This window comes from Solea senegalensis, linkage group LG8, assembly GCF_019176455.1.
Source record: "Solea senegalensis isolate Sse05_10M linkage group LG8, IFAPA_SoseM_1, whole genome shotgun sequence".
NCBI lineage: Eukaryota > Metazoa > Chordata > Actinopteri > Pleuronectiformes > Soleidae > Solea > Solea senegalensis.
In genome coordinates, this window is record NC_058028.1 from 9908827 (window position 1) to 9925861 (window position 17035).

Below are 17035 nucleotides of genomic sequence, written 5' to 3' on the forward strand. Positions count from 1 at the left end.
CCAAATTGATACACTTCCTTATTCGCACGACAAGAAGCTGTGTGTCAAAGATATGGTGTACATGAAAGAACTGAAACAGATGGCTATCGGCCTTGACAGGGAAGTGTTATTCTGTAAGTGCATCGAGGACCCTGATGAGTTTACACCCATTCATTCTTTAGTAGTAGAAGACAACAAAGTGACCGCGATGGACTACTGGTCCAATGGAAGTAAAGCAGTCTTTTCCTATGGTGATACGGGAGGTTATTTGTATGTGTTTGTCACGTATGTTATTCAGGTACACAGCCTCTTCCGCCCACAGATGTATGAGCAACCCCCCGGGCAGGAGTATCCAACTATTTATGTTTCAACCATGCTACAAAAGAGCTTTAGCAAATTTCTTTGTTTCAAAGTACCCATGTTTAATGACGAGTGCAGGCAGGTGGAATTCTTTCCAATGATTAACTCGTTTGCCGTTTGCAGTGCTTCACGCAAGATGATGGCCCTCATTAGCCTCCCTGCTTCACGCAGAATCAAACCTTCCAAAAAAATCTTTGAGAGCAAAGGAAATTATGAGTTTTTCAGGTGCTTTGAATACTGGCCTTTAGGATATCTATTGACTGGTGGCACTGATGGTGTGGTGCGGCTGTGGTTACCAAACAGAACCTTGTCCTGTGTCTATGAACTGACTGGACATGTCAAACCCATTACACACATTAAATACAATGTCAAGGACAAAATGTTCATCAGTTTATCCACTGACCTGAATGTGCGTGTGTGGTTTGAGGACTTGCTGTGTAGACAAAGCTTCATGGCTGATGGTATGGAACAAGCCCCAATCTCCAGTGTGTATTATAACATACTCAACAATGAGTTGGTGCTAGCTAACTCAAATATAGCTAAATGTCTTGGAAGAGGAACAGACTTTTGTAAAAGCCTGTTAAAAAAACATGCTGAGACAGCCTACCCACATGTCTTAGAACACTGCCTTCTTCAATTATATGTTGAGTGGCTTCAGGGTCTGCTCACCACAGGTTCTACTGAGTCACTGCAGGAACTGGATAGTGTAGCCAAGAAGGGGCCTGAACAACAAGGGACTACTTCCAAAATGAAACGTGTGATCAAGGTTCAGAGAAGAGATGCATTAAAGAGAAAGCAAGAAAAGGGCCAGCTCTCAGAAGATCAGACTGAATGTGAATCAGAATCACTTGAGACCTCAGAAACCACAGGTTGCACTCATTTTATTGATTATTGGTCCCTCGCTCCATACACGCTGGCATTGGTTAAAACAGTTAAGAAGAAGCCTAAACCAACTACAGAGAAAAACAAAGACTCATCCCATGTCAATACTTCAAGAACCCAGAGCACAGAGACATCCCAAACTTCAGACTCACTTATCAGAGAATCTGACCTTAAAGGAACAGCCCTTCTTGAATCAAAATCCCACCACCCTCAGGCCTCACATGAAGGTGATAGTGACCTTAAACAAAAATGTCAGTCAGCAGCACCATGTTTGAGATGGAGTAGAACCAAATATGGACCTGTGCTCAAAATTTACAAAAGACAGCCATTCAAGAACAATCTTCTCAAAGATCCACTTGACATCCTTCTTCAATTAAAACCACAAGCACCTGAGACTGAGCTCACCACAGGTTCTACTGAGTTAATAGAGTACTCCCTGACCATTCATAAATCGGATCATTCAGAAGAGAAAGAGTCTCAACAATCTTCAGAGGGTTTAGAATCCTCACCCTCTTCAGATGCACAATTGCCTGAGACCTCACAAATCGTAGTTGACAATGACCTTGAACAAACCACTCTGACAGCAGCACCATTGCTGAAATGGATTAGAACCAAATATGGCCTTGTACTCGAGAAACACGATAGAAAACCATCACAGAACAGCCTCCTCAAATATCGACTAGACACCCTTCTTCAACTAAAACCTGTGCCTGAGACCCTTGTCAAGGAGGAGCCTGATCAAACTTCAAAGCCAAGAGACTCACCAGTGACCTCAGAAACACACTCACACTCTCCCGAAGCCCTGCTGAGCAGAGCTTGTACTGAGTTTACAAAGGGCTCTCTGCACATTGGACCCGAGACAGTCTTTCCACCCGAAACACATCCATCTCAGAGTTCCCTACACAAGTATATCAGAGATATCACGGATCCTGAACAAAGCTCTTCTGCTGCAGGAGTTGATTTTGAGAGAGAAACTGAAACTGAAGAGCAGTCTGGACAAGCACACCCATCTGCAGCAAAAAAATCACTCAGAGACACTGACTCTCCTCGCTCAGCAGCACCACTGATGAAATGGACTAGAACCAAATATGGACCCGTGCTTGAGCTTCACGACAGAAAACCTGCACCGAGCAGTCAGGTCAAAGAGCCACCAGACACCCTCTTTCAATTAAAACCACATTTGCTTCAGACTCTGCTCACCAAAAGTCCTAAGTTTAGGATGAACTCCCTGTCCCCGCAGAAACTGGACAGTTCAGTCGAAAAGGGTTCTGAACAATCTTCAGAACACAGCTCACTCAGCTGAACTCTCCTCAGTCAGCAGCACCATTATTATTTGATTCTGACAAGAACCAATCAATCCTCTCAGCACAGATAATGCACATTATGACAGCATAGGCATGGTAAAACTGAACTGAAAGTAAAACGGCAGTGTTTCTCTGTGAGATCACAGTGGAATATTGCTGTTCCTCAATTAAATATAACTATATATGTATATATACATATACATCGCACATCCTATTAGCATTTCACTCTTTTGTGTTTTAGTTAATTTTTTTTCATCAAATATAAAAAATAAAATGCTGAAACACTGAAGATTACACCATTTATTGAAATGAAAACTTAACAATGGACTCATCTTTCTTTCTTTCTAAAGTTGACACACTAGGATGGAGCTGCATGTATCCATGTTTGTGTGTATGCGAGTGCATGTCAATTCCAAGATGTGAGTGCCGATGAGACTTCACACTGGCAAGGCAACTCTGCTGCAAGAAAACAACACACAGGCCATAGCAGGGACAGTTCAGGCTGGTGTAAGACTATGTGATTGTTTACATGCTTAATTATGACATGGATAAATATGCAAAAGAAAAAGAAGCTGCTGAGTTCAGGAGAACGAAGAGAAAACATTCCCCACCACATACTGTACAGGGAGAGTTTCGAACTTACACTGCCAACACCTCAAGCCTGTCAGAAAAGGCTTGGTTTACTCAATATTCATTTTTAGAACAAAATGCATTTGTCTAGAGCATCCTGACCAATTTCCCATATTGCACATTTCACATATTTTTGAGAGAAGAAATTTTGACAATTAAGTTCTTTCCAAAGTTGCAACAGCATGCATAGTCAAGTCGAATTTTATTTATATAGCCCAACATCACTAACACAATTTGCCTCAGGCCTTACAGTCTGCACAGACTCACATCTGTAAGGAAAAACTCCACAAAAACCCATGTACAGGGAAAAAATGGGAGAAACGTCAGGAAGAGCCACAGAGGAGGGATCTTCTCACAGGACGGACAGACGTCACATGTACAGAACAAGTTCAGCCGATTACAAACAAAACTTTACAAAATTTACAAAGAGAGGAAACATAAAATACACAATGGTTGCATAGGAACTACATTGGCATGTTATTATATTAACTTAGGTTATGAGTTCATATAATAACTTAGGTTATGAGTTAAACTCAACCCATATAGATCCAGTCATGTTTAAAAACCTCTGGTGTAATAAGGTGTGCGCTATACATTTAAAATGTACTCTTTACATTTATTTATGAAATATGAATTGAAACACGAATAGATGGAGGAATGGAGGGGAGGATAGACAGCTGACTATATGCAATTCAATAGGGAGAACTTGCACTGGAGACCCAGTTAGGTGGCACTAAAAATAGTATCACACTGGTCACCCCAAGGCCCTACAACCCCGGCTTGTCACTCACCCTATGACCCCCTCCTACTCACATGAGTTTCTCAAATAAATAAAGGCTTTCAACATTTTCTTCACTGGTGACACACAAAGAACACAAAAAAAAATGATGACCACTAAAAAAAAAAGTTTGTATGTCACATTTTTGTGTTTATGCATTCTTCTTGCTTGACAAAACCAAGATTTTGAGACATACAGTACAGTGCAAAAGTCTCAGGGCATCATCAAATGTGTTGTTTGTCCATTTCTGTCATTGTTGGCATTTGGATTGAAATGATGTGACTGAAAGATGGTCTGTGAGGTTTCAGTGAGTTTAACTCAACAACATGTGTATGTGATAGTCAAGCATGTTTGAATAAACCTGGTGTAACAGATCTTTTTGACATAAAATAGTAGGACAAACACAGGTTTTACCAGTAACATTAATTAGGGCTCCACTCCAGGTTTAACAGAGCCAGGGTCATGATATATTTCAAGTGTAAGGGTAGGTCACACTAAACACTTGACACTTTAACCTGTAGAAGTTTTTTTTTCTGAAAAATGTGTAATTTTAAAACTGCATACAAAAGTGATTGAGAAATAATTATACTGTATCGTCGTTATAACAAACCTTAGACTTTTGCACAATTCTGTACATATTCATTAAATAAACTGTCAGTACTTGGGGCCCACAGTCCCTGACCTCAACCACTTCTTACACATGTTCAGAATCACCAGCTGTTTCATCACAAATATATAGACTGTTGTGCATAACCACACTCAAAATGTCACATCTCATTGGCCCAAATGTTGTTACTCCTCTACATTTAGCCCTGCTCACTCCGTTCCAGCACTTTAACCATGCACACACGATGGAAGAGTCGTCTTACAAATATCTGTGTCTATTTCTGGGTTCCTCTAACTGTTAACATGCTGCAGTTCAAACATGAACTGTATGCTTCAAACAGGCTCGGTCAAATCTGCAGAGTTTAAAGAAAAAAAGAAACACCTCTCAAACACCGCCTCTCAAAATCCTTGATTTTAAGTATTGTGTCAATGTGACATTTTTTTGTTTTGTTTGTTTTTTGTTTTTAAACCAGCTCAGGTTTGAAACACTAAAGTTGAGACGTCAAGAGACAATGATGAATACAAATCAAAACAAAACACACATGAAACTCTGGTGAATATGTGCATCCTTTTCACATCACATCCTTTTTACTTTGAATACAGAAGTCACAGAGCAGAGAGAGGCTGTATAATGCAGATACACACAACATGAATGTGCATCATTGGCTAAGACTGCCAGTTGTTCCTGGCAACACCCATGTGTGAATGTGTGAATACATGTAACCTACAACTGCTCCCCCAGGCCTCTGCTGTGAATAAGAAACTGTTAAGAGAACAGGTGCCACTTGAAACAAAGCCTATAAAATAACTTGACTTGGAAAATGTGGTAATAAAATAGAGATACAGAAACAAACACACACTTACAAATGTTTATGCCACTTCTGACACACTCTATTTGGTTACAGCCAAGATGAAAGGAATTGGGCTTGGGTCCCATGAGCAAGGCACTCAATGGTCATTGTTCCCTGGGGCGCAGAAAAGTGCTGCCCACTGCCCCTGCACCCGGCTTGTGTGTTTACTACGGGTGTGTAAAAATGATGGGTTAAATGCAGAGGTCAAATTCACTATCACTAATGCAAAAATAACAAATTCTAATGTTTAGCTGCAGTAACAATACAATGTGAAAGAAAAACACAGGGCTGACATAATTAAATAATTTATAATCAGCTACTAAATTAATCGGCATGTTGATTGATCAGTTTGTGTGTTCACTGGTGAGAAGTTAACTATTCGTAACTTCTTGAATATATTCTGGTTTACTTGCTCCTCTACGACAGTAAACCGAGTTTCTTTGGTTTGTGAACAAAACAAGACATTTTAAGAAATTCACATACCTGGAGGTTTGAATCATATCCACTTTTATTTAAACAAGTACCACAATGTTGCATCACTGTTCAACAAAATGTATGAATTGTATAAACAACTGTGTGCCTGCACATCCAAACATGTTTGCACATGCACACTCCTACACTGCACCAACTCTGAGGTCTCATCCACAACTGTGAACAGCTCCCCTATCTGCATGTCATAATGCCAATTAAACATTTAAACTATCTGGATTATTTTTCCAGCAAATTTTGCCCATGAGATTTAAACAAGAATCATTATGAACATTTCACACAGTGTTCCGGGTTACATAACTGCCCTTGGTGCCAGTTTCCACAGGGCAGCTGCAGGGTTCCGGTGCTGTTTGGCTTTGTGTGTGCTGTGAGATTAGTGTGTGTGTGTGTGGGCTTGAGCACTGAGGGATTCAGTGACAGTCTAAACTGGGATTCTGGAACTGTGCCACAATGGCATTCAAGCTAAAGAACTAATGGTCTGAACGGGTAGAAGACACACACACAGCACATATCACACTTCAGTCAGTGTGACCTTTGAGTTTTCCACACCCCTTTTATGCATCATAGCAATTAACAGCTTAAGTACCTTATACCTGTGTTTGTGTTAATAATAATTTGACCTTTACGTCTGCGCCATTTAACTTTTTGTCTTACTTCTCAGTGATCGTTAACTTATTACGTTGGTTTACTAACCAATTATACATGGTCTCTACATTGACACTCTGTGGTTGGTCGTCATGGTAATGAGTGTGTTTATATGCACATAAGATCAAGCTCACAGTGGCTGGTCAACATAGAGGAAAAGTCATTTGGTCGTTCAGGTCTGTTAATGTCAGGCCATGGTAGTGAAACTGCAGCCCACATGTTGATTTAGAACATGTGTGTCAAACTCAAGGGCCGCGGGTCACATCCGGCCCGCCATACAATTGTGTTTGCCTTGCAAGATAATATGCTAAATCTTTATTGCACTTCTATTGACACACTAAGTCGTGGCACACATAAAGTTACCTGGGCCGTAAAATAAACAAACAAATTAAATGTGGAGTACAATAAATGATTGGATACACGTGACTACAGGCCTGTATGTATTGGAATATAGCAGAGAAAATCAGGTAAGACAGATGGAGATTGCATTACTATTATCCTGCTGATTTCATAATTAACACTCTACTACATTCATGTTATTCTGAGTGTGTATATGACTTTGAAACAGCCGTCCAGTGTTGATATTTAGCCTTTCTGGTGCTATTATGAGGGTAAATCAATTCATTTCACTTTATGAAAAATTTATCTTCACATCTTTCATTTCAAATTTGATCTCGCATTTGTTTCTTTGTTTCATCTACAAGTTTGCTTTTTACTCGACTTGGACACAGTTTTTAATTTCGGGCCCCACAGTAATTGAGTTTGACACTTCTGATTAAGAGTAAATGAAGTCAGGGCTCCTGAACATCACAGTCATCAGGCATGAAAGCTGAGAGAGTGATAACACGTAGACCTGTAGCACACCAGTGTGTGTGCAGTCTACTAGAGCACTTACTGTACATCTCATTCAATTAAATTTACATTGATTACATGGAGGACACTAATGGCCAGTTCATTTAGCATGTAGCTGGATTACTGGTTGTCTGAGAGGAAGACCACAGTTGATCAGTTTGGGGAACTGTGTCTTGGAGATGGTGGTATGTTGTACTGTGGCACCACAGGGGACTGTCCTGGCCCCTTTCCTGTTCACACCGTTCACACCATACACGTTGGGCTTTATGTACAAGTCTGAGTCATGCCACATCCAAAAATACTCAGATGATACAGTGATTGTGGCATGTATTAGGAATGGACAGAAAGGACAGTACAGGCAGTTGACGAGGGACTTCACTGAATGAAGCGACGGGAACTTCTTACTCCTGAATTCATCAAAAAACACAGAGATGCTGGTGGATTATCACAGGTCTCAACCAGTGAAAATCCATGACGTGGACATTAAGATGGTGCAGTAAATATCTCTGTGTTAGATTTGTTCAAGCATTATTGGGTATTTTACAAGGTTGTAATGTTTGAGAAAGCTTCACATATTGCTTTTCCTGTGTCTCAAGTCACAAGTTCTGTCATAAAGCAATAACATCGTTCTCTGTTTACACAAACACAAGCACTACCTGTCTTTGTTTGCCTTCTCCACCCAACTTTGAGTTTGACTTGAAGCATTTTTTCAATAATGTTCAAAGCACTTGTTAAAGGGGTTCAATCAAAGGGAACTAAAATAGTCAAGTACATTTGTGTCTTGGTGATCTTGATCTCAAGGTTAATTTAATAAAAAAAACAAAAAACTTTTCTCTGTTTACTTTTCAGTGTTTGCTGATGAACTTCTATGAAAAACTAGTGTATGTTTACACTTAATGAGGAGCTAAATAGTTAAATTGTATTCTGTTAATCCTTTAGTATCTTGTATAAATACAAAAAATATCAATTATATTTTGGAATATAATATGAATGGAAAAAAAGCAATTGTGAACTGTTATCAAACATGAAATGGGGATAAAACTGTCTTGTGTTCGAGGAAAACCTGGATTGTAAGTCAGATGGCTGCTCACGTCACCAAGAGTTCCACCCCACAGTTTCTACACTGTCACATGATGTGTGTGATTTAATATCTGTCTGCGGGTAGATTACATCTGAGATCTATCACGTTACCAATGGGGGTGGTGATGTTGGCACACAGTACAAGTTTGACTTTGACTGTAACTTTGAGCCCAGACAAGCTGTGCACCTACTAAGAGTTATAATTTTTGACACATACAAATAAAAATACGATAGAACTTAATGTTTTCCTGCATCTGATTTGTCAGATGTCAGACATTTGCACAAAACTGTCTCACTGTGTCATCTGACACCGTGACATGTAACACAACTCACACATGTAGGTATCTTCACTGAGAGGACAGATTCAATCTGTAATCCTGAACATTTACTATAATGCAGTGTAAGATAAAGTCATTAATTTAACAGCTGAATATGATGAAAGGCTCTATTACTGACTCACTGGGGAAGTGGACAAAAGAGAGAGGTGAGGTTTATGTGATACTGGAACAAAAATTTATGTTTTTTGTTTATTTGAAATTTGCATTAAATTCATTTTTACAATATAGAAGATAGTGGGCATATGTATTATATCTATGGTGTAATATTCATTTCCTGCATGCACCAAACGAGCAGGCAGAAGGTGAAGAGGTTGAACTGAGCAGCTGCAGCTGTTGCCTTGTCTCCTGTCTCATCTCTTGTCGAGTGTTGTGTGGCGTTGGTTTTTTCCTTTTAGAAACTCACGCAGGGACAGAAGTCCCTCTGCAACCAATCAAACGAGGGTCCCCCAAGTTCCGTCAGCCAATAGGGACAGGGTTTGTGGTATAAATACTAAAGTCCACCACCTGACAAAGTTGGGCAACCCCTACATTTGGTGGACAGGATCTGATCCCGGGATCTGTTACCTCTTTCTTTTCTCCTAAGCAGGTAAAAAGCCAAAAAAATCCTTCGGTCAGACTTTTTGATTATGGTGCATTCTTGACATACGTATGGACAAAAACATCCATGACAAAACCTCATGAACTAAAAAATTGCTCTAAGAAGGGGAAATTTTTTTTACCAAATATCTGTTATACAGAGTTCATCATAGCATTTTTGTCTTGGATTCCTCTAAAGCTTTGCACGTTTTTTTCCTTCATATGGAAACTACTTGAATCTACTTTGATCATTTTACCATCAGTGAACTCTGCATCTTGCTTTTTTTCTTTTGAAAGACCTGAAACTTGTTTCTTGGATGTGGGTCGCACCTGTCTGCTGTAGTAATGGGTAGTGTCAATGTCACTCAGCTGTTGCTGACGTTAGCAGGACAGGTTTGAGGTGTGTCTCTTGTGAATAGTTTAGAAGCACTTCATTTAGACATGAGACGTGTGGAGCCATCTGTTAGCCATGCAAGCATTGACCTTTCAGTGTACCACACATGTAAAGAATGATGGCTGCTGGTCGTAAATCTATTCTTGACCCCACAAATCTATTTTAGCTGACTGTGCAGCTACAGCTCTGTGGATTCCAGTTAGACATTTATCTTAAACTCATTTGACTGGATCATGAAGTCCTGAATGTATGTGTGTAAGATCATATGGAAAATTATTAAATAGAAAAATAAAATGTAATTAATTGAATATTATTGAAATAAAAGTAAGTCATGTAAATGCATGTTTTTCTTATATTTTCAGTCTTAAAAAACTTGATGAAAGGTTGTTTGCTTCTCATACAAAAGTAACCACACTACATTTAATATTGTCTAGAGCTTAAGAGAGAATAATTCACCATTATCTGCAAAAGACTGTAAAGTGGGGGCACTGTTACACTATTTATAAACTGTGCTGTGAAGGTGGGCTGGGGGTGGGGTTATGGCAGAGGGTCAGACAGAGATACATGTAGTGACAGCCAAAAGAAAGAAAGAAAGAAAGAAAGAAAGAAAGAAAATGAGGAAACAGTGTCTCCTCTTCACCAGAAGACTCATAGACAGACTCTTTGAAAAACTTGGTGAAATGCCAGATAAGACAAATGGTACACGTCATATGGCACTCAACAGATTACTATGTTGACATTTGATGAGATGTGAAAAATGTATTTTGTCCTCTAAATAACTCTACATGGTCTCTTTGTGTTGCCTCTTCTCAGACGGAGTAAGAATCGCAGCCATGGCAAAGAACTGTCATAACGACTACAAAATGAAGTTCACCCTGGACGAGGAGTTCCCCGACCTCTCCCTGCACAACAACCACATGTCCAAGGTATGAATCCTACTCAGATGTTGCCTATTCATTGCTGCACACATACCAAACCACAGGTGCCAGTGACATTTAGCAGTAGACATTATTATCATCCCTGCACTACATTTTACCTCAGCCAACTTTTTTGTTGACAAATTACAATAAAGCTCAGATCTGAGTGCTAAGATACACTGCGTTGTCATTCAGAAGTTTGGAGTCATGTGACTGTGAAAACACTGACCTGTACACTGTCATCTGCTCTAGGTGCTGACCAAGGACATCTATGGCAAGCTGAGGGGCAAATCCACCCCCAGTGGCTTTACCGTGGATGATGTCATCCAGACTGGTGTTGACAACCCTGGTAAGAACAAGAGAGTCAAAAGATTAGAGACAGCATGAGTTAGAGAGACTTCAAATAACTGAGTTATACACTGAGAAACACTACACTTACATCTATTTCAAGGCTACATTATGAGGTGGCATGTCAATCAAATGTAACCTTCTTCCGAATCTTCTCTCCTTTTTGCCAGGTCACCCCTTCATCATGACCGTGGGCTGCGTTGCTGGTGATGAGGAGTCCTATGAGTACTTCAAGGAGCTGCTGGACCCCATCATCTCCGACCGTCATGGTGGATACAAACCCACCGACAAGCACAAGACCGACCTGAACTTCGAGCACCTGAAGGTTAGGAGAGTACAAATGCATGATAGCGCTGTTTTAGAAGAACACTGGCACACTGGCCTGTTTACCCACATCACAAGTCTTCTATTGACAGAAGTAAGCGGGTTAAAAAACTCTAAACCAGAGTTTAAAACTATGGCTACATTACACACAATAATGAAGATGCTTTATTATTGTGTGTAATGTAGCCATTGTTTTGTGTTAGGGTTAGTATAAAATAAGGGCCTCTCCATCAGCCTGATTTTATGCACATTTTAGATTTGACCTGAACTTTTAATTTTGCTTATCGTAAACTAAACTGAATATTTGCTTAACAGCAAAGGATAGAAAAACACATAAATGGACACAGTCTTTTACTGAATTAGAGTTAAAATGTGCAATACACCTGGGATCACCTGTTTTTCATTCTCTTTCAGGGTGGTGATGACCTGGACCCCAACTATGTGTTGTCCAGCCGTGTCCGTACTGGCCGCAGCATCAAGGGATTCACCCTGCCCCCCCACAACAGCCGTGGCGAGCGCAGAGCCATTGAGAAGCTGTCCATTGAGGGTGATTATCTGACTAGTTTTTTTTACAAGTAGCACAAATGTAATGTACTATGCAAGTGTTGGAAGCTGACCTTCCTTTGGTCTTTCCTCTCAGCCTTGGCCAGCCTGGAGGGTGAGTTCAAGGGAAAGTACTACCCCCTGGATGGTATGACTGATGCTGAGCAGGAGCAGCTGATCGCTGACCACTTCCTGTTTGACAAGCCCGTGTCCCCCCTGCTGACCTGCGCTGGTATGGCCCGCGACTGGCCCGATGGCAGAGGCATCTGGTGAGGAGTACAGATACACATTGACAGTAAAATCTGATTTTGTGGTCCAAAAGTATGTAAACACATATGCACACATCATTTTGAAAAGAAAAAAACCACACACATAAAGGTAAAATGTTCCATCTGGCCTTTTAAGACTTTCAGTCTGCCATAGACATAACAGGAAAATCTAGATTATTCATGTTTTCCACCACCTGTCAAAATGTGTCATGACTACCACAGCTCCCTGCCCTTTAACCCACCCAACTGGGGAAAAGCATCCTGTTCATTTACTACTGTGCGGCTCAGTGGGTCATATCATTTACATCTCAAAGTTTATGTTTATTTGCTAATTATTTGTATACAACTTTGCCTCACCCAGGCACAACGACAACAAGAGCTTCCTGGTCTGGGTGAACGAGGAGGACCACCTGCGTGTCATCTCAATGCAGAAGGGAGGCAACATGAAGGAGGTCTTCAGACGCTTCTGCGTTGGCCTGCAGAAGGTAAAACATGGAAACACAAAATTCTACATGTGTCAACGCAAGTTTTCATTCTGTGACAGAACATTATTTTATTATTTATCATTTACATTTATTTCACCCTTTGGTGGACAGATTGAAGCGATCTTCAAGCAGCACGACCATGGTTTCATGTGGAACGAGCATTTGGGCTACATCCTGACCTGCCCCTCCAACTTGGGAACTGGTCTGCGTGGTGGTGTGCACGTCAAGCTTGCCAAGCTCAGCACACATGCCAAGTTCGAGGAGATCCTGACCAGGCTGCGTCTGCAGAAGCGTGGCACAGGTATCAGAAACAAGTCGATATCATGGATCAATCTCAGACTAATATTTTCAGAGAAGCTCTGAGAGATGTGGTGTTAGATTTTATGATATAAAGCAGATGGAAGTGAAGCATTATCTACAAACTCTGTCATTGAAATGTTTTACATTTTAGAAAAAATGTTTCCAGTCTAAAGACCAGATATAAACAGTGCAATCAAAATATCTCTCCAGTTATTCATAACACAAGGACATGTTTTTAAGATGAAAACAGGCAAAATATTAAGCCACTATAGTGAGAACTTGGATCAGCTTTTGTTACCAAGAAAGTTTCAAGAAAACACTATAACTTTTTTACAATGGAACATGTCTTACCCCCTGGTGTTAAGCTGAATCAATGTAGCAGGTCTGTCTCCAGAGATGATATTTACATTAAAGGATGTGAGTTATTTCTCCTCACACTGCCTGTCCTGACTCCGGATCTACTCTTCTCTTTCCCCTCTAGGTGGTGTGGACACAGCCTCCGTGGGTGGTGTGTTTGACATCTCCAATGCTGACCGTCTGGGCTCCTCTGAGGTGGAGCAGGTCCAGCTGGTGGTTGATGGTGTCAAGCTGATGGTTGAGATGGAGAAGAAGCTGGAGAAGGGAGAGTCCATTGATGACATGATCCCCGCCCAGAAGTAAAGTGGACAGACAACCAGTGACTGAATGACTGTCTGTGTTTATATTTTTATTTATACGTCATAAAAAAATGAACAGGTAGCCTTCAAACTGGCTACTTTCTGCTTATTTCTGTCAAGAAGACACTCCTCTTTTCTCTCCACTCCTTTCTTTCTTACTCACCTGTTGACCTCACTCATCTTTTCCTTTCCTGTTGTTTTTTTGACTCATCCTTCTGAGTTACTATCACTGTCATCATCTCTCACCCCATCTTCTTTGTAACATCCTGGGATCAATCCATGCATAGTCTGGTCGTGGCTATGTAGACACACCAAAATCATTTTTTTTTTGGTTGTAAACTATAACTGGACAATTAAAATCTGCCCCATGTAACAATCAAACCTCATTTCTCATGTTTTCTTTATGGGAAACAACAGTTTCTCTTCGTTTTGCAAACTTTCAATGGACACACAATTCAGCGATACACAATATCACTGTTGGGATACCACATTAAACACATATCTATAAAAGGTACACACATGAATTAAGAAAGAAGTTGAAAGTCTTTATTTTGAGTCACACATCACTTCCTTGGAGACATGCAGCATTGCAGGTCGATCATTTCTATCATTTCACCCCATAAGTTAAATTTTGTTGATAACAGCGACAGCTTCAAACACACTATACAAAGCAAGGCCTGAACTGTATCTAGAGACAGGTTCACAGAGTGAGGGCCCAGTTGTACACAAAAACTAGTCCTAATCACAGCTTCACATTTTCAGACAGTGGTGGTGGAAATCTCGCACGAGACAGATAAACGTGTATATCTTGCGGCCGTCACTGCTGCAACATTATTCTTTTAAATTCCCCACACTAGTGGTGCTGCATTCTTTGCAAACGCACGTTTTACTTGCTTGGTTTTCAAAGGTAATGACCTAAGTACAACAACCTAGTCAGTGTCAACGTAGCACTTGGTGGACACTTTTTTTTCACTCTTTTTTTTTTTTGCTTTTTTTGTTCTGTGCTGAACGGAAAATTATACTTTTTTTAGAAAAAAAACCAAAAAAAAAACCGGTAATAATTAAATTAAATTCCCAAATGTCACTCAAGGTTATATTCCTGTCACGAACAACTGCCTCACCACTGCACACCTTGCATACTTTTCAATAATACATGAGACAGAAGTCTGATTAACAGTCTTAAAACTCCTACAGTAATAATGGCATCCGATTGGTCAACAGTCATAAACCTATCATCAGTGCGGGTGAGGGTAAAAATCTACAGTTAATATATGCATATCAACAGTCGATCCTTTTTTACAACTTTGTGACATCAACAGAATTAAATGGTGCCTTTAATTGGAAACCATCAACTCAGCTGATTTTAACTTTTATTTAATGCTGTAGATTTGGTTTCTCTCTGGAGGGTGAACGATGCAAAGAGGCCATTATAGGCACATTCATGAAAATACAGGCATCCAGGGTCCGTTTTTAATTTAACTGGACACCTGGACTTTTAATGTGTGAAACAATGTGATTTTTAAAAATGTAATAAAAGAAAAATGCAGAACACTGCCACAATAGAACAATGTGATACAAACTAAAAAGCAAAAAAAAAAAAAAGAAGTGCAAAATGATTTTCAACATATTAGTAATATCAAAAATTAAAAAAAGCGCCATGTCAAATCTAAATCAAAGTTTTTCAAGTCTTAATTCTTGGCTTTAAATTTGTTTTGCACTTCACCTGAGGAAAGTGATGGCATTCAGACAGGCAAGGAGTGCAGGTACGCCACAGTGCTGCAATCAGAATTGTGAGAACATCAGAGAGAAGAAAATGTTTTACTTTTTGAAAATGAACCAAGTGGCCAACAATTTAAATCTTTATTTTCAAAGTGAATCAGTTTTTTTTTTGAAATGGCTTTGTTTTTTTTGTTTTAGTATTAGTGTTATAAATAACCATCACACCAGATAAAAATCTGTTATAAAAAAAAGCCATGCCATTTGACCAGTAATCACATGCACCAACTGCATTTGATGAGAAATTTAGATATTCAAACCTCAGTGGCAGAGAAAAATTACTTTTGATATGTGCTAAAAAATCTTTTTGTGATCAAGTTCAAATTATTGTTAATTTGAATAAACCATTCAAAAGGCAATTGTCTTATAATAATGGATCGTGATTGGCTGACAAAACTTGCATTTGAAATTTTGAAACTACTGAGTGAAGACTTTACTACGTAAAAAAGGTGGTGATTTGTTTGTGTACTTCCAGATAGAAATGCATGTAAAATTCACAGAGCTGAGACATTAGGTTGTAGTAATAATAATAATAATAATAATAATGATAAGACATTTTTTGTACTGTCTTGTTCAAAATATAGCAATGAACAAATCCTAGGACTAAGCTAGGCATAAATAATTGGGTTTTCACATTTTCTTTCATTTTGGGTTCTGCATCTTTTGGCAGCTCAAAGGCTAACCGGCAGAGAGGACATTTAACCCTCACTCATAAAATATGTGATGTCTGTTTCCAACAGATGTCAAACATCAGCCCAATTTAAGTATTAAAGAAAGAAAATAAACTTAATACACAAAATGAAAAAAGAATTAAATAGCAGCTCTTCAAAAAGGAATGATGACAAATGTGGTACAAGGAATAACAATGTCAAAAACAACAAATTTCAGTCTCCATCATTCTCAGCACCACCATCCTGATCATCGCCAATATGAAATCGAAGAATAGAAACAGACAGTTTGACTCCATGGGTTCATGTAATATGGAGGTGGGAACATGTTTAAGCAGGGGTTATAAGTGACTGACATCTCCAAGGTCAAGGGTCATGAAAAATCTGCCAATGGTTTTCTAAGAGTGTCTGTGCATCCGTTGTTTGGCTGCAATTGGTGGCATCAGAGGAAGAGGGTCTTTGGAGGAGGCGAGGCATCGCTAGCCTCATCAGATTAGGTGGAGCGGAGGGAGGAGGAGGAGGTAACAATGCTGTGTGATTCATTGTTCCTCCTCCTCCTCCTCCTTACTTTTTCATCAACGTTTCCTGACTGCCATTAATCCTGCCCCGCCTCCTGTCGCCCTCAGAGCTCCAGCTCCTTGGACACTTTGGTGGCAATATCTCTAAAGGCTAACGGTGCCCCCCACAGGCGCTTGAACCTCACACCGCTGCTCTGGCCCAGCCCGCTGGGCAGCTGGCAGACCTCGGCCTCAAAGGCCACCCGTGCCCCGGCTGCTCCATGAGTGCAGGACAGGAGGAAAGGCCCAGCAAGGTGGACCTGGCAGCCACAGCCCTGCGCCGCCTCACGCAGTGCTAGCACCACCTCGGCCGGGTCGCGGGCGCTCCGCACTCTCACATCCCATCCGCATCGGGGGGTCCGGGGCTCGGCCGCTTTCTGATGCCCAGATAGATGGCGACTGGATGAGGGGGGAAGGGAAGGAAGAGG

The 17035-nt window shown here is 40.3% G+C and overlaps 2 protein-coding genes across 7 annotated transcripts in view; one reads left to right on the plus strand and one right to left on the minus strand.

Moving 5' to 3' along the window:
- Positions 1 to 9297: 9297 nt before the first annotated feature.
- ckmb (creatine kinase, muscle b) lies at positions 9298 to 13987 on the plus strand. The gene is made up of 9 exons (XM_044032653.1): positions 9298 to 9380; positions 10578 to 10690; positions 10934 to 11030; positions 11200 to 11354; positions 11768 to 11900; positions 11994 to 12165; positions 12527 to 12650; positions 12762 to 12951; positions 13432 to 13987. Exons 2-9 carry the CDS (start codon positions 10598 to 10600, stop codon positions 13608 to 13610), a joined length of 1143 nt encoding a protein of 380 aa, XP_043888588.1. The 5' UTR covers positions 9298 to 9380; positions 10578 to 10597; the 3' UTR covers positions 13611 to 13987.
- A 143-nt stretch (positions 13988 to 14130) lies between these two features.
- The window catches only part of LOC122773747 (MAP/microtubule affinity-regulating kinase 4-like), a 40056-nt gene continuing 37151 nt past the window's right edge, over positions 14131 to 17035 (minus strand). For 4 of the 6 annotated variants that reach the window (XM_044032642.1, XM_044032645.1, XM_044032641.1 and 1 more), the window contains one exon: positions 14131 to 17006. In XM_044032642.1, the coding sequence (XP_043888577.1) occupies positions 16673 to 17006 (334 nt within the window). In that variant the 3' untranslated portion in view covers positions 14131 to 16672. The remainder of the gene's footprint in view (positions 17007 to 17035) is intronic. The other 2 variants (XM_044032646.1, XM_044032652.1) reach the window with 2 other exon arrangements.

Bases quoted from the DNA above. Each gene is read 5' to 3' on its own strand.
- ckmb (XM_044032653.1), top strand. From the start codon at position 10,598: ATGGCAAAGAACTGTCATAACGACTACAAAATGAAGTTCACCCTGGAC. The intron at 11,031-11,199 runs GTAAGAACAAGA...CCTTTTTGCCAG, and splicing joins GACTGGTGTTGACAACCCTG to GTCACCCCTTCATCATGACC. The intron at 11,355-11,767 runs GTTAGGAGAGTA...ATTCTCTTTCAG, and splicing joins TGAACTTCGAGCACCTGAAG to GGTGGTGATGACCTGGACCC.